The sequence below is a fragment of the Thalassophryne amazonica genome, chromosome 13, assembly GCF_902500255.1.
Source record: "Thalassophryne amazonica chromosome 13, fThaAma1.1, whole genome shotgun sequence".
NCBI lineage: Eukaryota > Metazoa > Chordata > Actinopteri > Batrachoidiformes > Batrachoididae > Thalassophryne > Thalassophryne amazonica.
This window is the reverse complement of record NC_047115.1, coordinates 91,989,285-92,015,351: the sequence shown is the minus strand read 5'-3', so window position 1 is coordinate 92,015,351 and position 26,067 is coordinate 91,989,285. Positions and strand designations below refer to the sequence as shown.

At 38.5% G+C, this 26,067-nt stretch overlaps 1 protein-coding gene across 3 annotated transcripts in view; it reads left to right on the top strand.

Annotated features, from left to right (window-relative positions):
* Positions 1–26,067, top strand: part of LOC117522911 (arginyl-tRNA--protein transferase 1) — a 243,334-nt gene that overhangs the window by 26,442 nt on the left and 190,825 nt on the right. For 2 of the 3 annotated variants that reach the window (XM_034184338.1, XM_034184336.1), the window contains exons 6-7: positions 16,823–17,037; positions 21,329–21,457. In XM_034184338.1, coding sequence (XP_034040229.1) covers positions 16,823–17,037; positions 21,329–21,457 — 344 coding nt within the window. The remainder of the gene's footprint in view (positions 1–16,822; positions 17,038–21,328; positions 21,458–26,067) is intronic. The other variant, XM_034184337.1, reaches the window with a different exon arrangement.

Genomic DNA, 26,067 nt, shown 5'->3' with positions numbered 1-26,067 from the left:
GTGGCTGTGTGCTCAAATGTGCATTCATTTAATCTCTGGAGTGCCTTAATGGGCGCGCACACACACACACACACACACACACACACACACACACACACACACACACACACACACACACACACACACACACACACACACACATAATAATATATAATGTAATATAATAATAGAATTAGAATATAATATATAAGATATACCTTACTGAATTTTCATGCAAACTCCACACAGAAAGGACCAGGTGGGAAACGATCCCAGGACCTTTTTGCTGTGAGGCAACAGTGCTCACCATGAAACCGCTGTACTTTCCATCAAGATGATTTCATTATTTAGTTAAATTGAACTATTTCTCAGCTATATACAGGTTGAAATCACAGTTCAGGTCAGTGTGTGTTGGTACCGTGTGTCGCTGCGTGCACCACATGCCTCGTGAAAATAAGTTGAAAATGATGCAGGTTGTTCCTCTCATATGTCTTTTTCATTTGTGGGTCCTTCGTCATACAATATAAAGCAGTTGCACATGAAAAATGAGTAAGACCCATGAATTTATACAAAGGAAAAGTCCTGCTGGTGGTCCTGCTAAAACCATGTTAGCCTTTTGTTTTTGATAAATCCTAATTTCAGTTTCAGACAAAATTATTTTCTGCATCTCGGTATCTTTCTGTAGTCATTGCCTTCTTACAGCACCTATTCAGTTTGTATTTTGCAGATGGAAGTCGAGCTGAAAATGACCAAGAAGAAACGTGCAGCATTTGCAGTGCGTATCCCATCCAGATAACTTTCCATTGTGCGCCGTCATTTGAACAACTCTTCGATATTTTTGCGTCCTCCTGTGGATCATGCACAGTAAATTTTGCAGAGTAAAATATACTCTGCCGGGATAACATTTGGTCACACTCCAAATAGTTAAATATACTGTATCACAGTGTTAAATCAGCTCTGTCATAGTGTAAAATCAGCTCCATCATGCTATGAATGACTCATTGGAGTAGAAAAACTTGATTTGACAAGATGGTAGAGCTGATTTCTCTCTATAACAGAGTGTATTTTACTCTTTAGACTGGGATCAGATGTTATCCCGGTACAGTATATTTTACTCTGCAAAATTTACTGTGTGTGTATTTAATTGGCACAGGGATGCCACACAGAACACATTTCAGTGCCACAAAAATATAGCTTGAATGGGCACTGGTGACACTACTCATTGAAAGTGACCAAAATTAGGTCTCCATTTAAAGAAAGTCCAAATGAGTGAATGCTATGTTTGTGTTTACCAGAGGGTGTCGCTGTTTACCATGTAGTAGCTCCAAGAATGAGACTGGTGTTCTGCTGCTTTCTGCTTTAGTTTTATCTGATATCTCTTTCTCACTGTGCAGTGCAGGATATCCTAAATAATTTATTGACTCAGAGGGCAGAAAGAGTGGGGGGGGGGGGGGCACCTCATGTTTTAAAGAAGCAGTTCTTACAACTTAGACTGTATCAGGCTTCAATAACCTTTATTTATTTTTCTCCCAGACATCTAAATGAGAACAGGCCCCAAAGTCATTAATCAGAAGGCAGAGAAGGCCTGGTGTTGGCACTGGTTCCTAGACACGCAGACATAAACAGTGGAAACGGTTCTTTTCTTTTCACTTGTCAGCACCTTGTTGTTTTTAGTCTGTAAGAATTTTTTTCTTTTCTTTTCTGGAAGCTACCACAGAGGATTGACTGGGGAGTATGTGCTTCCTCACTTACCTCTCCTTCATCTGTGTTGATTAATTTTTATTACGTCCACGTTAATTTATTTGTCTGTCTGCCTGCTAGCAGGATTATATCAAAAATACTGCACGGATTTTGAAGAAAGTTTCACCACAGATAGATATTAGGCCATGGAAGACTAAATTTTGGAGGTGATCCGGTGTTGCCGACCGAACGGTCCCCCCTAAAAATCGTTCCTCCCTGTCTTCACTACACATTCATCATTTCGGAGCATCAGCAGCAATTCACAGATTATACAACCCCTGGCAAAAATTATGGAATCACCGGCCTCGGAGGATGTTCATTCAGTTGTTTAATTTTGTAGAAAAAAAGCAGATCACAGACATGACACAAAACTAAAGTAATTTCAAATGGCAACTTTCTGGCTTTAAGAAACACTATAAGAAATCAAGAAAAAAAAATTGTGGCAGTCAGTAACGGTTACTTTTTTAGACCAAGCAGAGGGGAAAAAAATATGGACTCACTCAATTCTGAGGAATAAATTATGGAATCACCCTGTAAATTTTCATCCCCAAAACTAACACCTGCATCAAATCAGATCTGCTCGTTAGTCTGCATCTAAAAAGGAGTGATCACATCTTGGAGAGCTGTTGCACCAAGTGGACTGACATGAATCATGGCTCCAACACGAGAGATGTCAGTTGAAACAAAGGAGAGGATTATCAAACTCTTAAAAGAGGGTAAATCATCACGCAATGTTGCAAAAGATGTTGGTTGTTCACAGTCAGCTGTGTCTAAACTCTGGACCAAATACAAACAACATGGGAAGGTTGTTAAAGGCAAACATACTGGTAGACCAAGGAAGACGTCAAAGCGTCAAGACAGAAAACTTAAAGCAATATGTCTCAAAAATCGAAAATACACAACAAAACAAATGAGGAACGAATGGGAGGAAACTGGAGTCAATGTCTGTGACCGAACTGTAAGAAACTGCCTAAAGGAAATGGGATTTACATACAGAAAAGCTAAATGAAAGCCATCAACACCTAAACAGAAAAAAACAAGGTTACAATGGGCTAAGGAAAAGCAATCGTGGACTGTGGATGACTGGATGAAAGTCATATTCAGTGATGAATCTCGAATCTGCATTGGGCAAGGTGATGATGCTGGAACTTTTGTTTGGTGCTGTTCCAATGAGATTTATAAAGATGACTGCCTGAAGAGAACATGTACATTTCCACAGTCATTGATGATATGGGGCTGCATGTCAGGTAAAGGCACTAGGGAGATGGCTGTCATTACATCATCAATAAATGCACAAGTTTACGTTGATATTTTGGACACTTTTCTTATCCCATCAATTAAAAGGATGTTTGGGGATGATGAAATCATTTTTCAAGATGATAATGCATCTTGCCATAGAGCAAAAACTGTGAAAACATTCCTTGCAAAAAGACACATAGGGTCAATGTCATGGCCTGCAAATAGTCCGGATCTTAATCCAGTTAAAAATCTTTGGTGGAAGTTGAAGAAAATGGTCCATGACAAGGCTCCAACCTGCAATGCTGATCTGGCAACAGCAATCAGAGAAAGTTGGAGCCAGATTGATGAAGAGTACTGTTTGTCACTCATTAAGTCCATGCCTCAGAGACTGCAAGCTGTTATAAAAGCCAGAGGTGGTGCAACAAAATACTAGTGATGTGTTGGAGCGTTCTTTTGTTTTTCATGATTCCATAATTTTTTCCTCAGAATTGAGTGAGTCCATATTTTTTTTTTTTTCTCCTCTGCTTGGTCTAAAAAAGTAACCGTTAACTGACTGCCACAATTTTTTTCCTGATTTCTTATAGTGTTTCTTAAAGCCAGAAAGCTGCCATTTGAAATGACTTCAGTTTTGTGTCATGTCTGTGATCTGCTTTTTTTTTCTACAAAATTAAACAACTGAATGAACATCCTCCGAGGCAGGTGATTCCATAATTTTTGCCAGGGGTTGTAGCCTCGTTTCTGCTTCAAACTGCACTCCAGTCATCATCTATCTCAGCGACAGATATCCGAAGCTTTTGTACAACAATCATTTCCGCACAAATTCAACATTGGCTTATAATAAAAGATGGCGGAGCGATCAAAGCGTGACAGCACACCACTTTTTTTCAGAGAGTCCTGTATTTCAACTGAAATTATTTGTGGGTTTTTCTTTGCATCACAAGCAATTTTCCTGGCAGTTGAAATTTTTCTTGGTCTACCTGACAGTGGTTTGGTTCCAACAGAATCCCTCATTTTTCACTTCTTAATTAGAGTATGAACACTGCTGATTGGCATTCTCAGTCCCTTGGATATCTTTTTATATCCCTTTCCTGTTTCATACAGTTCAGTTACCTTTTCTTTGACAATTCTTTTGCTTTCCCTATGACTCAGAAATCAGAAACATCAGTGCAGCACTAGATGAAAGATGCAAGAGTCTGTCAGGAGCCCCGAAACTCACTGACCTTGTATACACACACTGATTACAAGAAAACATAACACAGGTGAGGGTGGTTACCTTTTGTAGCCATTCAAACTTGTTTGTGTCAACTTGTGGGCATGTTATGAGGCCAAAATCACCAGGGTATGTAAACCTTTGATCAGAGTCATTTGATTAGTTTCTGTTGTCATTATGATTTAAACAGTAAACACAGTTGTTTGACAATAAATGACTTCACACAGCCACTAACCATGAGTGGGGGGAAAAAAAAAAAACAAATTTTTATCGTTCATATTCTCTAAAAAATGGCCAAAAAAAGTGCCAGAGTATGTAAATGTTTGAGCACAACTGTATAGGATTTTACTAGGATTTAAAGCACTAAGCACAATAAAATCTAATAATGAAAGTAAAAATGACAATAATAAAAGTTACACTACAACAATGCACAAAATTCCCAAATTAAAGAGCTGGTAATACAGAAATACAGTGGCTTGCAAAAGTATTCAGCCCCTTGGTATTTCACACATTTTAATTTATGACATTTCAAATAGAAAAAGTAAACCAGGCTTCTCAATATAAAAATTTCTAAAATTACCTTTCTTAAACTCAAACTGAAAGTAAATCTCTACAACCTGATATAAATTAATTAAAAATATAAAAGCCAAGATGATGGGCTGCATAAGTAATGGGCCTCTTTGGTGTAATACCTGTAAATAATCAGTTTTATTGCCAGTTTTATTCAGACAAGTCAGGGGATGGATACATGAACATTTCCAAGTCACTGAATATGTCTTGGACTTTATTTACATCAGTTATGAAGAAATACAAACAGTATGGCACTCTGTGGTAAATCTGTGTGGAGTAGACAGTTCTGAAAAACTGACTGTGCAAGAAGTAGAAGAGTGAGGAAAGCCACCAAGACACCTAGACAACCCAGAAGAAGTTATAGGCTTCTGTGGCTGTGATGGGAGAAATTGTGCACAGTGCAAATTCTGCATTTTGTATCTGTAAATAAAGTTCAAGACATATTCAGTGACTTGGAAATGTTCATGTATCCATCCCTTGACTTGTCTGAAGAAAACTGGCAATTAAACTGATTATTTACAGGTATTATACCAAAGGGGCTGATTACTTATGCAACCCATCATCTTGGCTTTTATATTTTTAATTAATTTATATCAAGTTGTAGAGATTTGTTTTCAGTTTGAGTCTAAGGAAGATAATTTTAGAATTTTTTTATATTGAGAAGCCTGATTTACGTTTTGTATTTGAAACGCCTTAAACAAATTAAAATGCGTGAAATACCTAGGGGCTGCATACTTTTGCAAGCCACTGTAAAGGTATGACTTGTACTCCAGTGTGTCATTTTCTCCGGAAATTTCTTTCTATCTACAGTGACGCAAATAAGTATTTGATCCACTGTCGATTTTGCAAGTTTGCCCACCTACAAAAAAGGGAGAGGTCTGTAATTTATATTGTAGGTACACTTCACCTGTGAGAAACAGAATTAAAAAAAAAAAAAAAAAATCACATCCCATGATTTTTAAATAATTAATTTGCATTTTATTGCATGGATACTCAGTGTTGACCATTAAATATCATATGCATGAAAATGTAAAAGGTGATTTGGCACAATTTGACCATTTTAATAATTATCTTATTGGATCCAAGACCATTTTATTTTCAAATCTGTCCACTGAACATTAAAATCTGGATGAAAAACATAATGAATCAAGCATTTTTAAACTTGTCAGAGCTCCGTGTGGCTGTTTAATTAGTGATCATTAAAGTTTAATCAGCATTTTGTGCACGAGTGTCTGAAAAAACACAAAACTCCCACATTTGAGATTTAACAGTGACTGTTATTAAAGCAAGTTACTTTGGTATGAAAAGTGTTTAACATGTACTAGCACATTGCCCGTGGATCCATGGGCTCTAGAGTGAGTCATGCTTATAGGTAGCTTACATTTTTTCAAGGGTGATAATAAATTTTGCAAAGTTTCTATCATGAGTTGGAATAGCATGCAAATCCACAATGTTTTTAGATCCTTAGACCTCAACAGTTTTTACAAGAACTCAACCCTTTTATTTTGTGTTAATTATATAATTTTTATGTTAATTTACTGTCTTAATATATTTATTAATTGTTTAGCGTCTTGTTGTCATATACACACTATTAATAATTATTATTATTATGATGTCTTTACTTCTATTTTGTAATTTTATTTTTAAACGGACCACAATGGAAATAAGTGTTTTCACTTTCTTGTGTCATCCATGTGTTTTTAACGTATTTACAATTATATTATGTACTTACATGGAACATACTAAATAAAATCACGCACGCAGGCTTTTAATATATAGATGATTTACCACCCCCTGCTGGAATGGTGTGTGAGTCCAGAATGTAATTATTAGCATCCATTGTTCAGAATGGTCAGTTAATATTCATAGTTTCTCAAAAATATTATTCCTATCAACGTTCTATTTTGGCTGCTTTCATCTTTGACCCAAAATACATAAGTATACCCAACGGCAAATGTCAGCTCTTCCCAGTTTGTATGTGATCAAAGCAGAGCTTTGTCTTGTCTGCATTCTGCCACAAGAAGGTACTTTTATTTTTAAACGCCCATAAACAGACTGTAGTGGAAGACATCAAACACAGTACGCTTAACTCACTCATGGCAGCATGCTGCTTAACTAAACTGACTAAACCAGTTGAACTCCAAAAAGACAATAAATCAGTAACACTAACAGCACTGTTAAAATAACATGAACCACAATAACATTTCAAAACCCTGAAATCCCATGGTGCATAGCAGCACAATGTCCATTCTTCACTGTTGATGGCTTATTTCGCACATTTCTACAAAAATATTAGTCCTGTCAACTTTCCATTTGTGCAGTGTTCATCCTTGACTCAAAATACATAAGCATGACAAATGGCAAATGTCCTCCCCATTTTTCTCTGTGATCAAAGCCATGTACATGCGTGCACACAGAGGCCACTTGGCTATTATAATATAGATTTTTCTTGCATGTGCCGCAGAGAGCAAGAAAATTAATCCATGCATTGTAGATGTGCTGAGAGTGTTACTTTTTCTTTTTTTTTTGATCATTGTCTTTTTATTGTTTTTTGCAAGTTTAGAAAATAACAAATGCAAAAAAAAAACTGTACAAAGAAAAAAGAAATCCCCCTTCCTGCCCGTGCAATATTGGTTCAAGAAACATACGTACCATGTTTCTGTTTGGTACAAAATTGTAATATAGGGATTTGCATACAAAATACAGAATTGAACAGTTTAGATCAGATTAAGAGACATGCTGTCAAAATAAAAAAAAATAAAGGCTGCCATTGATTATGAAATTTCCCAGAGGAACCTTAAGTGTATATCTTATCTTTTCCAAATGTATATGTGCCATTACATCTTTCATCCATTGAGTGAATGTTGAAGGGCACGCATCCTTCCATTTGAACAAAATTAATCTACAAGCCAATACAGAACAAAAAGCAATAATTTTTTCTTGGTTTCTGTTTAAAATATATTTCTGGGATACTGCCCTAAACAAAGCAATCCGAGGACAGGGGTACACAGTTTTACTACAGATACCGGAAAAGGCCTCAAAAATGGAATGCCAGTATCCACAAAGTTTGGGGTAGGTCCAAAACATGTGCACAAGTGTAGCAGGTGTTTGTTTGCAATGATCACATGATGGGTCCAAATCTGGTTTGATCTTGGACAACTTGTCTTTAGACCAGTGCAGACAGTGCACAACTTTGAATTGGACCACCGTATGTCTGAGTGAGACCGAAGAGGAATAAATGTTACATATAGCCTTTTGTCCATTTCCCATTTCTGCTTAAGGTCCTCCAGATTGGTCTCATGATATGACATGAGTAAGGTGTAAATCCTATTCAAAACCTTTTTAGAGTCAGTTTGATCATCCAGAAGTTTGTCCAACAGTGACCGAGAGGGACACAAAGGAAAACAGCCAGAATTTGACCGAACAAAATTTCTCAATTGCAAATATGTAAAAACTGACTTTGGAATATTATATTTCTTTACCAACTGATCAAATGAAGCAAAATTGTTATCCATATATAAATTGTATAATGAATGTATCCCATGCCCCTCCCAGACATGAAAGGCGTCATCAGTCACTGATGGGACAAACATATGATTCCTTGTAACTGGTGCTGTGAATAGTAAATTATTACATTTAAATGACTGTCTACATTGATTTCAAATTTTAAGTGTGTGTACCACCACTGGGTTGTAAGAGTAAGATGAGATAGGCTGTTTGAAGGGCAATTCAAAACAGAGCAATGCGACAGAAGATCTAGATTGTATTGAGCTTCTTTCCAAAATTGCCCAGCTAGGTACTGCATTATCTCCTCTAAACCCGTACAACACCGCTCTATTGTTAGCTGCCCAGTAATAATACATAAAGTTAGGTAATGACATGCCGCCTAAATCCATTGGCAGCTGCAGTGTTTTCAGTATTTTCTTGCCCAATCTTGGATATTTTTATTCCAAATAAAAGATGGTATCTGGCTATACAGTTTAAAGATAAAAAATTTGGAAAGAAAAATGGGTAGGCTTTGAAATAAGTAGAGAAATTTAGGCAAAACAGTCATTTTAATCCTAGTCCAAAGCGAAAGAGGCAATAATTCCCAACAGGCTATGTCTTGTTTAACACTAGATAGCAATGGTAAATAATTAGCCTTGTATAGCTCTTTTTAGTATTGGGTCACCCAGATACCAAGATACTTGAACTTTTTAGAATTGCATTTAAAAGGGGCTATTTTGGAAAGATTCTCTTCCAGTGATCTTAGGGGGATCATTTCACTTTTTTGAAAATTGACTTTATAACCAGATATCCTCCCAAACCTGTCAAGCATATCCAACCGCGCAGGAATGCTAGACATAGGATTTGAAACAAACAATAGTGCATCATTTGCATAAAGGGACACCCTGTGTTCTGAGCCCATATGCTTTATTCCCTTGATGACCAAACTCTGCCGTACTGCCATGGCCAATGGTTCAATGGCCACTAAGAATAAAAGCTGTGAGAGGGCACCCTTGCCTTGTGCCTCGTTGTAATAGGAAATAGGATGAGAGATTTTTGTTGGTCTGAACTGCTGCCATTGGGGAGCAATAAAGCAGTCTAATCCAAGATAGAAATTTGGGGTCAAATTTCAACATATCCAACAAGTAGCAGAGTGATGACAGCTTGGCACGTAGACAGCGGAAGTAATGATGAATTCAGGCAGACTCTGTAAACATAGATAGTAATATTGGAGACAGCAAATCCGCAAACCTTAAAGAAATCTGCCAAAAAACTGTCTGGTCCTGGAGATTTTCCACTTTGTAAGTCCTTTATTGCCAAGCTTATCTCATTTACTGAAATATCACTCTGTAATTCATTAACTAAATCAGAATCTATTGCAGGTACATTGAGATCTTAGAAGAAGTCTTCAAAGTCAGGTGTCTTTGATGTATTGTCTGAGGAGTACAGTGATTGGGGGGAAAAAAAAAGTGGTGAAACATTTATTAATTTCTCCATTGTCTGAACAACTAGAGCCTTGGTCACTATTAATTGTTGAAATAGTTTGATAGGTAGACCTCTGTCACAGCTGGTGTGCGAGCAGACATCCTGCCTTTTCCCCATGTTCATAATATCCACATTTCACTTGGAGATCAGATATTCAGCCTGCTGGGTAGATAAAGTATTGTACTCGGTTTGTAATAGAACATGTTTCTTCACCAGTTCTGGCAAAGGGGTATGACTAAGTTCCCTATCCAGTAGCAAAATCGCTTCATTTAGACCTTTTAGTTGTTCTGAGTTTAGTTGTTCTTATGAGCACAATATGAAATAATTTGACCTGTCAAGTAGGCTTTTAGGGACTCCCAGATGGTACAAAATGGCATACCTGGGGTTTGATTAGTTTTAAGATAAAAGAGTATCTCTGTATTGATAAATTTAACAAAGTTGTCATCTGACAGGAGCAAAGCGTTAAATCACCATGGATGAAATGTTTGCTGAGTGTCTGGAATTACAATTTTCATACTTAGCGGGGCGTGATCTGAAATGACCACAGCACCATAGTCACACTCCTTCACAAGACTTAAAACTGTATTGTCGATGAAAAAGTAATCAATTTGGGAGTATGTTGTATGAACAGGGGAATAGAAGGAATAAGCTCTTGTAGTGGGATTATAATGGCGCCATACATTGGCCACTCCGTAGGTCTCTAGAAACGATTTTGATTGGGCCAAATTTGTGAGGTTCACTTGACTAGGTGCACTTCTGTCTAAAGAAGAAAGTGCACAATTAATATCTCTGCCAATTATAATACTATGCATTGACATATTGGGAATCTTGGAGAAAGGTTTATTAAAGAACTCTTGGTCATCCCAATTTGGTGTATACACGCAGACTAAAATTACAGGGAGTGTATATAATTTTCCCACCACAAGCGCCCAGTGGTGTCAGTCTGCACGCTAGATGCAGTGAACTGTATATGCCTGCCAATCATTATGGCTGCACCTCTCATTCTACTTTGGAAATGAGATTGGAACACCTGACCAGACCATTTTTTTGCTTAGGCTCAGGCTGTCAGAGGAAGACACATGCGTCTCCTGCAGAAAGGCAGTATCTGGATTGAGCTGCTTCAAATGTGATATGATTTTCCTATATTTTATGTTTTGATTAAGGATTTTACATTCCAAGTTACAAATTTGACAAATTTGATATCTTCACCTTTCTCCTTCAACCCTTTTAATTCGACGTTCAGCTCGGCTACTCTTTCTCATAAAGCGACCACTTTGTAGACAAGCCCTCCGCCATTTTGCTACCTCTAGCATTCACCCGGGCCATGTCAGCATGGGGCGCAGTAGTGTTAGTGGTTAGTGCCGCATTCACTGACTGTAGTTCCAGCTTAAGCATGTTGAAATCTTCTGCGAGGGCCTCTTTCATTTCTTTCTTTATCACCACAGTGATTTCAGCTTTCAGATCGAGAAGTACCTCTGCCTTCAGGTTCGCCATCATGTCGGCTTTGCTGACCTTAGGGGAAGGAGTTGCAGAGATTCTCGCAGTATCTGGAGAACTAAATTTTGACCCCTGTGTAATTCTTCAATTAACCCCTACCTGGCCGCCTACTAAAAATTCAAGTGGCTACTCAGTTTTTTCAAAAGAGTAATGTCTAAGGAGTATTTGTGCCAACTTTGGTGCTTCTTTCCAGATTTGAAGGATTCCTCTGTAAATATTCTGTTATCTGCTGCACCTAAACTTGAGTCCGAGGCTGCGGCAGGCCTACTACTGCTTTGTTCAGTGTACTTATATTTCTGAAGATTTGCAGCCATTTCAGAACAGTGTCCCAAAAACTGAACCGAGTGAGCCAAAAAAGTTTCAGAATTTACTTAAGAAAATGCTCATTCAAGCAGGCTTCTCGGGAGCCCGCTTCTAGCACATCTTACCTCACCGCCGCCATAGCAGAAAAACCCAGCGTTACTTTTTCTTGGCACTACAAAAAACAAAAACAAAACAAAAAACAACAACAACAAAACAAACTTGTGGCCTGGTACTACTGTTTAAACCATGCAAAAGGTATGGGTATCCAAAAACTCTCAAAGCTCTCAAAAACATTATTTACAGAGTAATTTAATGACATCAAAACATGAAGGGTCAAAGAGTGATTAATTGCGATTTAAAGAATTATTGCGTTATGGGTACTGTCATACTCTCACGCGTCTCACTAGCTCAGGCAGTGGACGCTCTTGTTTTGGCCGAACAACAGTATACAGTTTCTGGGGATTCTGTGTTAGTACGCGCCTGCGGCCGACGTGCTTGTTGAATTCCTGTGCAAAAAGTAGTTCCCAGATAATTGTGATATATTCCTGTGAGATAATGAGTATAACTATTCTAAATTCTAAAATTTACCAGTAATAAAATTAGAAAGATAACTGAAGTTTTAAGAGGGGCCGTAATAAATATTTAAGAAACTTAAAGTTTTGGAGCAACTTCACCTGTTATCTCTCAAGCACATTGTAAACATTAACACGATGGAGTTTGATGTGGAAGACGTCAGAAATATACAATTGGAATGTTTTGATTACCATTTACAGTTGGCGATGAAAGACTTGGGTGTTAAAGTCAGAACAAGAAGCTGCACTTAAAGAGATCTATCTGGGAAGAAACACATTCTGCATGTTGCCCACACGTAGGCATTTGCTTTGATTTAATTTTCACCACGAAAATCCTCGCTCCATGCTGAGGAGTGTGGGGTGCTGTAATTAATCAAATTCATGCACTATTTTGACAGGCACAGTTTACATATGAATTTTATTATAAACAAGCGGCATCTCAGTGGATAAATCCACTCTAATCTTATTTGAAATCCCCCCCAGATAATTACTTAAAATATATATTTTAGTAAATGTATTAAACCTTTGAAGGATACAAAATCTACTAATTTGACAATAGCTAACAATTTTAGATTTTTTTTTTTGTATTTATGAAATATTAGTTGATAAATATATCATACAGTAGTGTTCAGAATAATAGTAGTGCTATGTGACTAAAACGATTAACCCAGGTTTTGAGTATATTGTTTATTGTTACATGGGAAACAAGGTACCAGTAGATTTAGTAGATTCTCACAAATCCAACAAGATCAAGCATTCATGATATGCACACTCTTAAGGCTATGACATTGGGCTATTAGTAAAAAAGTAGAAAAGGGGGTGTTCACAATAATAGTAGCATCTGCTGTTGATGCTACAAACTCAAAACCATTATGTTCAAACTGCTTTTTTTTTTTAGCAATCCTGTGAATCACTAAACTAGTATTTAGTTGTATAACCACAGTTTTTCATGATTTCTTCACATCTGTGAGGCATTAATTTTGTTGGTTTGGAACCAAGATTTTGCTCGTTTACTAGTGTGCTTGGGATCATTGGCTTGTTGAAACACCCATTTCAAGGGCATGTCCTCTTCAGCATAAGGCAACATGACCTCTTCAAGTATTTTGACATATCCAAACTGATCCATGATACCTGCTATGCGATATATATAGGCCCAACACCATAGTAGGAGAAACATGCCCATATCATGATGCTTGCACCACCATGCTTCACTGCCTTCACTGTGAACTGTGGGTTGAATTCAGAGTTTGGGGGTCGTCTCACAAACTGTCTGCAGCCCTTGGACCCAAAAAGAACAATTTTACTCTCATCAGTCCACAAAATATTCCTCCATTTCTTTTTAGGCCAGTTGATGTGTTCTTTGGCAAATTGTAACCTCTTATGCACATGTCTTTTATTTAACAGAGGGACTTTGCGGGGGATTCTTGCAAATAAATTAGCTTCACACAGGCATCTTCTAACTGTCACAGCACTTACAGATAACTCCAGACTGTCTTTGATCATCCTGGAGCTGATCAATGGCTGAGCCTTTGCCATTCTGGTTATTCTTCTATCCATTTTGATGGTTGTTTTCCGTTTTCTTCCACTCGTCTCTGTTTTTTTTTGTCCATTTTAAAGCATTGGAGATCATTGTAGATGAACAGCTTATAATTTTTTGCACCTGTGTATAAGTTTTCCCTTCTCCAATCAACTTTTTAATCAAACTACGCTGTTCTTCTGAACAATGTCTTGAACGTCCCATTTTCCTCAGGCTTTCAAAGAGAAAAGCATGTTCAACAGGTGCCGGCTTCATCCTTAAATAGGGGACACCTGATTCACACCTGTTTGTTCCACAAAATTGACGAACTCACTGACTGAATGCCACACTACTATTATTGTGAACACCCCCTTTTCTACTTTTTTTTTTTTTTTACTAATAGCCCAATTTCATAGCCTTAAGAGTGTGCATATCATGAATGCTTGATCTTGTTGGATTTGTGAGAATCTACTGAATCTACTGGTACCTTGTTTCCCATGTACTCAAAACCTGGGTTAAACTTTTGTCACATAGCACTACTATTATTCTAAACACTACTGTATATATGATCACAGTCAATTAATTTGCCTATAACCACTTGCATGATTAGTCCTTCACATTAGTCTTTCATTTCAGGGTAAAAATATTTAAAGTAATCATGGTTTTAACTATGGAAGGTTGAGTCAAATAAAGCATAAGTTTGAGGCACACATGAATAAAAACATGAGCCAGGCATTTTTACAAAGCTCATAATTCTGGATTGAGCAAATGTTTGATTACTCCAGGTTTTCTGTGTATCGTACGACAAACAAATTGGCAGTAAATGTTTTGTTTTTTTTGTTAACCATAAATCACCCTTGATTGCATAATGTGGTGTGTGAAGACAGTTTTTGGGAACAGACTTTGAGGCCGGACAGAAGCAGTTTGTTTTGTAGAGAAAGAAGACCGTTGAACTCAAACCATACAGAGTTGAAATGTGCCACTGATTCAAGCCAACACAAGTTTGTGAGAGGCCTGATGGTGGCTGGCGTGAGGACAAGCAGGAAATGACTCTTTCCTTACTGCTCCATACAGGATGTAGGCGTGTAAACTGCTGACATAGGATGCCGGGAGTTTGGAGGGATTGGCAAGCGCAGAGGAGGAGGATTGAGACTGAAAGCGGGAAGTGCTTAGTTGTTGTGTTGTTGAGTACAAACAGAATGCAGTGTGTCAGTGTGATTTGTGGAGACGTCTGGTAGGGGGCTCTTTAAATCGGGAAGTACTACATGGACCACATGACCACAGCATCTGAAAGCAGATGTTGTACAACGATGCCTCACGTTCAGTCACTCGTGCACGGCAGCGTTGTGAGGTACTGTGTGAGACGAATCTTCACCCTGGGAGCCGGTTGGACTTCACAGTCGCGTGCAAAGACATTTCCACTTCTTGACAGGTGTAATGGACAGCATGCTCTGCTGCCTGAGCTACGTACTCAACCCTTTTCTGTCATTGTTGCGCATTAGAAACCACGAGCTGTGAAATTAGACTCCTAATGCCCTGGAGTTTCATATTATAGAAAGTTCAGCGGCAGGTCAGTTGGAGTCATCACCCATATTGTTTTCTGTTCTCCTTTGTCATCATTTAAAGAGACCTGAGGCAGAGAAACAAGAAAACAAATTCCATAGAGGTGTTCCGAGCCTCTGTTGAGATTACTTTCTTCGGCAGGAGCTACGCACATGCATAGACAATGGAAAGGCTGGGAAAATCCTTTCAATAATATGTTGTAGCACTAACAAATTCTTCTCTGTGGAAGGCTTGTCTGACTGCTGTAGAAAATTGGGTGTCTTCCAATTTTCAGCTTCTGAACTCAGTAAAAGACTCGGCTGATTGTCATTGGCCCGGCGAGACAGACATCTCTGTGATCATTTAAGACTCTCACTGGGTGGTTGTGTGATAGTGAGTGTATTAAAAATCTGGGGCCGATAACGTGATCTAACATTATTCTTAATTTGCATATTAAAGAGGTGGCTGAGACAGCCCACTTTCATTTGGTAACATTGTAATGATTAGGTGGATCCTGTCTGCTTAAACATTGATTTGGACAGTTACCCCATTAAATGTCTTTAGATGACTCAGAATACTGCTGCTGGAGATTTAACCAGAACTCTGAAATATTACTACATCAAGCCCATATTTGCTTCCTCTTGGTGGCGTTCTGTGAGTGCAGTTGTGGATTTTAAGCTCCTACTGCTGGCTTATAAAACGCTGAAGGCTTGGTCACTCTCTTGTCTTGTGGGACTCATTAAGCCGTATGTTCCGTCTTGTGGCCTGGGGTCTCGGCGTGCAGATTACTCTGCAGTCCTAGGGATAAGAAGAAGTCGGCAAGGTGTTGAGCTTTTTCTTATTGTGCTCCAATCCTCTCGAATAATCTGCCAGTGAATGTGAAAAGGCCAGGTTCTCTTAAATCTTTTGACCCTGATCTTAAATAAAAACTCAACTTTTTAACTGTTTATTTTTGATATATATTCTAAATTGTTTTACATTCTGTATATGCTCAGCTTGATTGCTTTTGTTATTGACTTTTAAATTGTTTAATTAATTTTGAGAGGGGGGGGGGGGAGCACTGTAGCCCTTGACTGAAACCTTTTATGATCATTATACATTCACATATTACATCTAAATATGAAAAACAATAACTCGGAAAATAAAATACTTGTATTGATGCATTGAGCATTCCCCAATGTATTTGATCCTCAATTCACCAGGTCGTTATTGTATATAAGAATTTTTTTCTTAACTTACCTGGTTAAACAAAGGTTAAATCAAATTGCAGTTATAGAAATGAAATGTTGACTGATCCACCAAATTTAGAAAGCGTTGTTGTTATATAAAGTCTAAACAGTTACATGTTTCAATCTATGTTGTTTGACATTTTAATAAATTTTTCTGGTCATTTTTTGATGGTGATTAATCACAGTTTCATTTAATGTTATATTTGAGTTTTAATGAAAATGTGGCCTTCATAAAGCCTAGATTTATTTTTCACCCAAACACTGTATATTCCTTCATTGTACTTTATTTTGGAGGGTAATTTAAGTAAAATTACCTGGTTCAAATTCATGGTTTAAAAACGTGTGTGTGTGTGTGTGTGTGGAGATATACTCATATACCTCTTCTTCTTTTTTTTTTTTTTTTTTTTTTTTTTTTTTTTTTTTTTTTTTTTTTTTACTGCTTCTTGGAATTCAGGAATTGGAGCTGATCCTAACCGGCCACCATGTAGGAAAGCCAAACACTTGAGAAAACAGCGCCATCTTCAGAAGGGGCAGATGAAATCGCATGTTGTTGGCAAGTCTAATTTCGTTACTGCTACATCACCCACTTCCACAAAGCCTGTCCAGTCCAAAATCCTGGAAGATTTCATTAATGAGTCATTGCCTGAGGACCCTCGTCATTGCCTTGAGGTGAGCAGGTGGTCTGAATCCTTCTCTTCTGTATTGTGATTGGAGGATGTGGCTTCGAGCAAACATTTGGCTGCTGTGAACAGTCAAACTACCATGAAGATCCTGTTCTCTGTGAGCTTTGTCTCCACAATGTTTTGGTTCACTTAACATGAAAATTTATTTTCTGAGCTGCAGTGACATCACTGTATTCGTGTGTGTATGGAGAGGATAACTGGCGTGAGCAGAGTGGAAAAACCACCTCTTCCCAGTACAAAGTCCTCTGTAAATGACAGGCACACCGCACACAGCGGGTCACGTTACCCTGCTGATGACATTCAAACCACAGCTTCCAGCTCAGCCCCTAGTACAGGACATGGAAATAAAAAAATTGGCAGCAGGCAGCACAGTGGAGAAGGATCGGCAGTGAAGGCTTTAAGCTGAGGTTGGCAGAGTAATGTCATTCCTGGTCTTGACCAAGATTCGAGCCAAATGCACAGATAAGTAGGCAGCATCTGTCTCTGGCCCACGTTCCCTCTGACTAGACCGGTTACTCCTCCTCCCAGGCACGTCTTTTCACTTGGATTAATTTACTTGCACTTTGCCCCAGTCAGAATGATTCCAAGGCTATTCTGTTTGATCCATTTTGCTGTTTACTGAAGAACTCTGAGGCATAACTTGATTGCATCACATTTGCTGCCAAGTAAGTTTGGCTGAAATGGTCAGATGCCTCTATGTGACATCAAATGATTCACTGGTCGACAGAAACGTAAATCTGATTATTGTATTTTCCGGAGTAGAAATTGCACTGGAGTACCATTCGCACCTATCAAAAAAAAAAAAGTCTCTTGAAGGTGGGGGAACAAAATATAAGCCCCACCTTTCTGTACATGGAACTCACGTTTTAACATAATTTCCCTGTGGCCGAGATTAATTGCCGAGATTAATTGCTGGAACTCAGTGTAGCACATGTGCACACCACAGTGTGTGCTGTTAATTAAGATAAGGACTTTTAAATTCCAAGATTAAACAAACTGGACAAATAAATGTGCAATGGACAACATATTGGATGTTATGTGATGTGGTTTGGGGTTTTAGAAACATCAGATGGGCACAGGTGGAGAAATAAACTGGATTTTTGCAGAAAGCCCTCAGCTTGTGGTGTGTGCCAAAAACAATCAAGATGGCCAAGTAAACGTGATTTGACAACATATGGGATGTTAATTGATTTAGGTGAACATGGATTGCTGACTCACAGCAGTGGAAATACTACAGTAATAAAAAAGTCCATTTGATTATATATATTTTTAGTTTGGGATTTTTTTTAAAATGAACTCTTCATTTGAGATTTTTTTTGTTTTGTTTTTGTGTTATTGTAGTGTTATTTTTTATTTGAGTTTCTTTTGTTTAACATGTTGATTCCTGAGAAAGCCCTATATTGTTGTTGTTAATGAACACGTGACTTAAAATTTATTTTTGTACACAAGTCCCTCTTAAGAAGCCACAGGACACCCCCCCCCCCCCAGAAAAGTAAAGAAAAACAAAAAAACAAAAAATAAAATCAAACTATGACTTATACGCCAAAAAAATACAGTAATTCTTTCAGTTCTATTAAGGAAAGGTGTCTTTGTTGCCTCTCAAATGTGCAGATTTATTCCTTTTCTGTGGGTTGTGTGATTTTTAAATTAACATCTTTGGGTTTTTGAATGCAGACAGAAATAAAATGTTTGTTGAGAAACTGAAATCTGTTTTTTTTTTTTTTTTTTGTGGCTAAATGACGAGTCTGTCACAAAGTGGGCTTATCAGTTATGGAATTGCTCAGTGCTTGAAGCTGTACTCCAGCTGTCAAGTGATCTCTTGAGTTTTCTCACCAGTTTTCTAAAAGGAAGACGATTGTTTATTCCAGAGTAATTAAATGCACTCCAGCTGTATTTTATCATAAACAAAAGTGGTTTAAAAATGATTCTGCTTGATTAATTAGGTTAGTGTGAAGAGGATAATCTGCATCTGTTATGGTGTTCCTTCAAATAAACCACAGAAAACAGCAATTCTCTTTCACCTTTATTTATTTATTTGGGTGGCGATATATAAAGAATAATAAAGACATGAGCTGTTTGACTTTGAAACTGAACATTTCAAGCTCTATGCATGTAAATACTATAGATGAAATGATCGAGCTGGTCTTAAATGCAACTGTGGTGCAGCCAGCCACCACTAGAGGTCAGTTTTGTAACATGATTCAGAGTCCTGGCATGCAGCTGAAGTTGGAAGTGAACGCCGCAATCTCTCCCCCGCCTACAGAGTCTTGTCTAGCAGTCCCCCGCCATAGCATTATTTTTATAATCCAACATTTGTTTTTGTCATTTGGAAGTCGAGCGTCAGAACAGCAAGATAGTTATCTTTGATAAGCCCGTCTCTCTCATTTTAGTATTACCTGCTGCCAGGCTTTCTTAAAGAAGTCAGCTGTTGACATGATTTATTGAACCATTTATAAAGTTTTTGCTTGTTGGCTACTTTCAGTTGTATTGTTGATTGAACTGAAGTATTTCAGTCTTTCAAAGTGTAATGCAAAACTAAAACACTCAACTCAGAAGTACACACTCTCTCTCTCTCTCTCTCCTGTTTTTTTTATTTATTTAATAAAAGACTGTTGCCAACTAAAGAATGTGGTCATATGAGAGAGATCGTCCCTTGTCCAACTTAAATAAACCGCAGCTGTAGTTCCCGTTTCCTGTTGCTCTGAAGGATTCGTGAGCTGCGGCTGCTGTCCAACAAAAGCCTCTAAATGAGTGGGCGCTTAATTAAATGGGGACAGAGAGAATATGAAAGCAGAATTCTTTACTTTATGTGATAATAGCAACACTGTTATTTATTTTTCCCCCACACACGTCATTCTTTCATCACATTCTCCTGTTAAATATGATTTATAGTGCTGGAGTCAAAGTTCTGCAAAAAGGGCATACAGGAGAATTAATATTTGAGTTTTTGTCATTTTACCTCTGTACCACCACAGTGGAGCTGAAATGAAATAGTCAAAATCTGCTTGTAGTGTAGACTTTCAGCTTTAAATCAGACATTTTTATACATTTGTCCCCTATTTTCAGAGGCCACTAGTAATTGGACAAAACTATATATAAGGATGTTGTTAATACAAGTTATCAGTTTTACATCCATATTTCTTTAGTAAGATCCTCCAGGAATTTGCAAGTACATATGTATATTTATAAAGTAAGCAGTTTCTGTAAAACTGACCGTGGATGAAGGCGAGTAGTGAGGGACCCCACCAAGACATGACAGCTTTGAAGGAATGACGTGCTTCTGTGGATGTGATTGGGAAAACCTGAGGATGGTGCATTAACCTTTGCCACTCACAGCTTTATGGTGAAATCAAACAGAGACTATTTTCATGCAATAAAACTGGTAAAATACAGGATGTAGTGTCAAGACTGGCTTTAAAAGTGTTTTTATATTAACAATAATTGAGAGCCACTTGCTGTTTTGGGTGGGAGTTAGATTACCAATCTGTGGACTATGGTTCAGACTACCTGTCTTTGGACAAGACACTGTCCCAACCCACCCACCTGAAAAGGGGGTCATTCCCCAACCAAGGCTGAGGAGTTAAACTGCAATGAAACAATGCCTCGTTCGTGGGGGTGGGGGGGTGGACTCTTACTTAACGCTGTGCTACCCAAGAATAGGCATCAACCCGATATGACTTGGGGCCTATATAGGACTTGTATTTACTTTGCCCAATTGCTTGCAGCTTCTGCAAATGGAGGGACTGTGTATAAAAATTGGTTAGAATTCCTAAAATTACAAAAACGCGTAATGTGGTACTTCTGTTGAGTCACTCGACTTCAAGATGAAAGTTGACACTACACCATCTTTCTTCATTTCATTTCCAATCTGCTGGTGAGCATTGACAAGGTTACAGAATTTGCCACTGTCCAACTATTTTTGGACCTGACTGTATGTCTTTATAGAGGTGGCTATACTACTTCAATGATTTGTTTCCCATCAAGCTGCAGCTTTTATTCACAGCAGCTTCCATGAGTGAAAACATGCTGCTTCAATGAGGGAAAAGCTACAGAGAACACGATCTCAAAACTGAAGATGAAATGTTCTGTATATGCTTTGAAATCCAAATGTGCTGCTCACTCTGCCTGAAGAGGGCGTTGTGCCTGTCTGCTTTTTTGCTTTTGATTTGTGTTGATTTGTTTTTTCCCCTCTCTCTTTGTAGAGGAATATTATTCGCTCTGTACCTTTCCTGTCCCATTGTAATGTTAGTTCTTGTGTGCCCATATTCTTTTTGAAGGTGAGGCTAGTGCGCTCCAATCCCCCTAGCCCCCAGTTCAAAGCCTCGTTCGACGCCTCCTACCAGGTGTACAAACTCTACCAGATGACCATTCACAAGGATCCTCCTGAAAAACCCTCCGAAAGCCAGGTCAGAGGGTGGAGGGAATAGATCGAACCACTCAAGTCTGCCAGAGAGGGAGTGATAGGTGTCAGTAAACGCTTTACTTCTCCAGTCTCTCATACAGCCACTTCCTCAGTCTGTATTTAGCTTATAATCATATAATCTAGACATATATCTATATATCTATATCTACTTGTATATCTATCTATCTATGTATCTATGTATCTATGTATCTATGTATCTATGTATCTATGTATCTATGTATCTATCTATCTATCTATCTATCTATCTATCTATCTATCTATCTATCTAGATGGATGGATGGATGGATGGATGGATGGATGGATGGATGGATGGATGGATGGATGGATGGATGGATGGATGGATGGATGGATGGATGGATGGATGGATGGATGCTCCTTTATGGCTTCCAAATGAGTATTGCCTCTGCTAGATAGAGTTGAGCATTTGGTCAATTCTGTTTTCCTTGTCCGATGGTTGACTGCCATCATGATGTAGAGTCACCAGCCTGCCACACACATTTGTTCCTTTGTATGTGCTGTCACAAAAGTTTATATTTATTGGTTGGGTCTGGAGATCAAATTGTGAACTACATATTCATCAGTGCTCAGTGTGTCAGCCGGCGTGCACAAATTAAGGATGGCGGAAAGCCTCGACTTGTGAACGTGAGCCGACTCCCCGTGCCTGCCCTGAGTCAAGGCGGGCAGATGAGAGCGCCACAGCAGTGTGCCGAGGTGCCAGCCATAGCAATTTCATCATAATTATGGTTTCAACATACACTATGACTTCATACGTTGTGCAGTTAATACGATTTGAACATTTATTAGATATTTATTCTCATTTACGGTCACATAGGAACAAAACTGCTTGATTATGTGCGTGACGTGGCTTCATTCAATTTTGGCTCCAGTCACTGGTCGGCTTGGCTCCAACTTAATAAATAAATTGATAAATAATAATGATTGTGGTAGTGGAGTCAAACTCCGGTGCTAACAAGATTGTTAAAAGTTCCCAAAAACTGAAGCCATCAGCAGTCAAACCCAAAGAGGAAACACACAGGTGTACTCTTAAAAAAAAAAAAAAAAAAAGTTCTTGATCAGTGCCTTTTCAGTGTTTGAGACCGTTTTTCCACACTTTTTCAAATGCAAACCACTGACTGGGTTTCATTCCTTGAATTTCAATGCCAGCACTTATGCCAGTGTGTGTATATCTATCTCACACACACACACACACACACTTTCAATGGTGCTTTATTGGCATGGGAAACATACGTTTACATTATCTCCACCTCGTGTCGTGATAACGCGAGGTGAAGATAATGTCTGTCTTCTCTGGGGAGCCAGGTCTGTCTGTGGTGGCCTTTCTTCATGGGCTGTGCTCACTGAGTTTGCACATGGTCAAGGATTTCCTGAGCTTTGGATTGGCCACAGTGCTCAGGTATTCTGCCATGGAGTGCTGTCTGTCACATAATTTTCTTATAATTTCATTTAGTCTAATAGGGTTTATGTTTGGTGGTTTTGTTTCTCTAGAGACTCCCAGAACCAGCTGGCTGTTGTCTCATGTGTGTGTGTGTATGTATGTATATATATATATATATATGTATATATGTATATATATATATATATATATATATATATATATATTCCTCAGGAAATTATTTCGATAGGTGTTATGGACTTGAAATTTTCATCAGATGTCCGTAACAACCCAAGTAATCCATGCATACAATGAAATAGATGTCCATAGTAGAATAGAATGTCCTCTGCATTTGTCCCATCCTAATTATAGTACAGCAGATAACTTAATTTATCACATATTACAACAAAAATCTACCCTGTACTTGTAAACCAGCCCTCATGAGATACAAAAAAAAATAGGGCTGATAAAACATACACTTTTCCTATCAGTTTTACTGCCCTGGAAACTGTGGCAATAAAATCAGGATGATACAAAAAAAAAAGACAATGAAAATATCAGGCTTTGTATCACCCCACTTTTTATCCAATCAGGAGCCCCTATTTCTCAACCCCACCAATGACACACCCCCATTTTGTGTTGCCCCGGTGACAAGTACAGGATCCAGATCATTTCATACAACCAAGATGTCTGATCAAGGTGAGAGAGTTTTAGCCTCCCTAGCAGGGAGAATTCTACAACTTGAGTCTCATACTGAAGTTGTGAGACACCAAGAAGTTAGTGAAGAGGACACTCATGACATTATAGAGAGACATAAGAACAAGACACCACCAGGAAAGCAGAGTGATGTGAACTTGTTCAGTGAATGGCTGAGTGGAACCAAGAAGGAGAAGAAAGGGCTCCTTGTTCTTTCTTTGGTGGAACTAGACAAATGGAGTTGATAATAATTAGATGGTTCTTATTCTTAATTTTTGTTGTAATATGTGATCATTATCTTATTACATGACTGTTTATGTATCACGCCCTGTATCATGCCCCTCATATCAATCAATCAATCAATTTTTTTATATAGCGCCAAATCACAACAAACAGTTGCCCCAAGGCGCTTTATATTGTAAGGCAAGGCCATAAAATAATTATGTAAAACCCCAATGGTCAAAACGACCCCCTGTGAGCAAGCACTTGGCTACAGTGGGAAGGAAAAACTCCCTTTTAACAGGAAGAAACCTCCAGCAGAACCAGGCTCAGGGAGGGGCAGTCTTCTGCTGGGACTGGTTGGGGCTGAGGGAGAGAACCAGGAAAAAGACATGCTGTGGAGGGGAGCAGAGATCGATCACTAATGATTAAATGCAGAGTGGTGCATACAGAGCAAAAAGAGAAAGAAACAGTGCATCATGGGAACCCCCCAGCAGTCTACGTCTATAGCAGCATAACTAAGGGATGGTTCAGGGTCACCTGATCCAGCCCTAACTATAAGCTTTAGCAAAAAGGAAAGTTTTAAGCCTAATCTTAAAAGTAGAGAGGGTGTCTGTCTCCCTGATCTGAATTGGGAGCTGGTTCCACAGGAGAGGAGCCTGAAAGCTGAAGGCTCTGCCTCCCATTCTACTCTTACAAACCCTAGGAACTACAAGTAAGCCTGCAGTCTGAGAGCGAAGCGCTCTATTGGGGTGATATGGTACTACGAGGTCCCTAAGATAAGATGGGACCTGATTATTCAAAACCTTATAAGTAAGAAGAAGAATTTTAAATTCTATTCTAGAATTAACAGGAGGCCAATATGGGTGAGATATGCTCTCTCCTTCTAGTCCCCGTCAGTACTCTAGCTGCAGCATTTGAATTGTATGAGACCTCGTCCTTCAGACTCGGGCTGATACAATTACATCGGGGCATGGTACAGGGCGTGATACATAAACAGACATGTAGTAAGGTGTACATACCGGTAAAATCATTCAAATCCGGTTACAAGCACTATAATAGGTAGGTAGATATAGTCCTTGGGGGTCACTCTATATCTAGCTATCTATCTATCTATCTAGCTATCTATCTAAAAAACATTAGCTACTCAAAAATTCAAGCTGGACACCATTTTCAAGATGGCTGTCATTCTAGGGAGGAAATGTCACCGTTTTTTTTTCTTCTTTTTGCAATAAAATCACAGAATTGTTTTGTAGGAATGATTTTGATGTCTAATCATATATATATATATATATATATATATATATATATATATATATATATATATATATATATATATATATATATATATATATTTTTATTTTTTTTTTTTACTATGTTGGATTCATTTCAACATTTAAGATGGCCATCAGGCTGAAAAATGCCTCCTTAACCCCTAATTTTCACATTAAATATGGCCACCACCACCTCAAAAAAGATGTTTTCTAAAAGTATGCTGATTCTGAATTATAGTTTAAATATTTAATAGTTTAAAAACAACAACTTTAGACTAATTTTGGGGTGCTGATTCCATATTGGTTGGATTGCCTTTGGCCAAGGAAAAAACTTGAAGTGGATCCCTGTGCATGACCTGTATCTCGCTGTTGGTCCAGAAAAGAGCAGAGAATTCTGTTCTTCCATGCCTTCATTGGCTGCGATATTGTTTTAAATGGAAGAAGAAGGCCTGGCAAACCTGGGAGGAATGTGACGAGGCATCTGAGATATTTTACAAGCTCAGCCAGTACCCACCAGTAGTGGATGATGATGGTCTGAAGATCTTGGAGAAGTTTGTGGTCATGATGTATGACAGGTCCAGTAGATGTTGATGATGCCAGGCTGGACATGTTTGCAAGGAAGCAAAGGCCATATAAACTTATCCCTCCTACTCGTGAAGCTCTACTGCAGCATGCAAAGCAGGCAGGCTGCACATGGAGTCAATCAACACTTCACCAGCCAAAAATACCAAATCCTGCTGACGGGATGGACTAAGAAAGGTGATCTGTGGCAGATTTTCTGTACCAAGCTTTCACCTTTTGCAGAGAGTTGTGAGCAGGCTAAGTGTGGACGGTGCTTTATCGCTTTGGTCTTACTTCAATCAATCAATCAACTTTTTTTCTTATATAGCGCCAAATCACAACAAACAGTTGCCCCAAGGCGCTCCATATTGCAAGGCAAGGCCATACAATAACCATGAAAAACCCCAACGGTCAAAACGACCCCCTATGAGCAAGCACTTGGCCACAGTG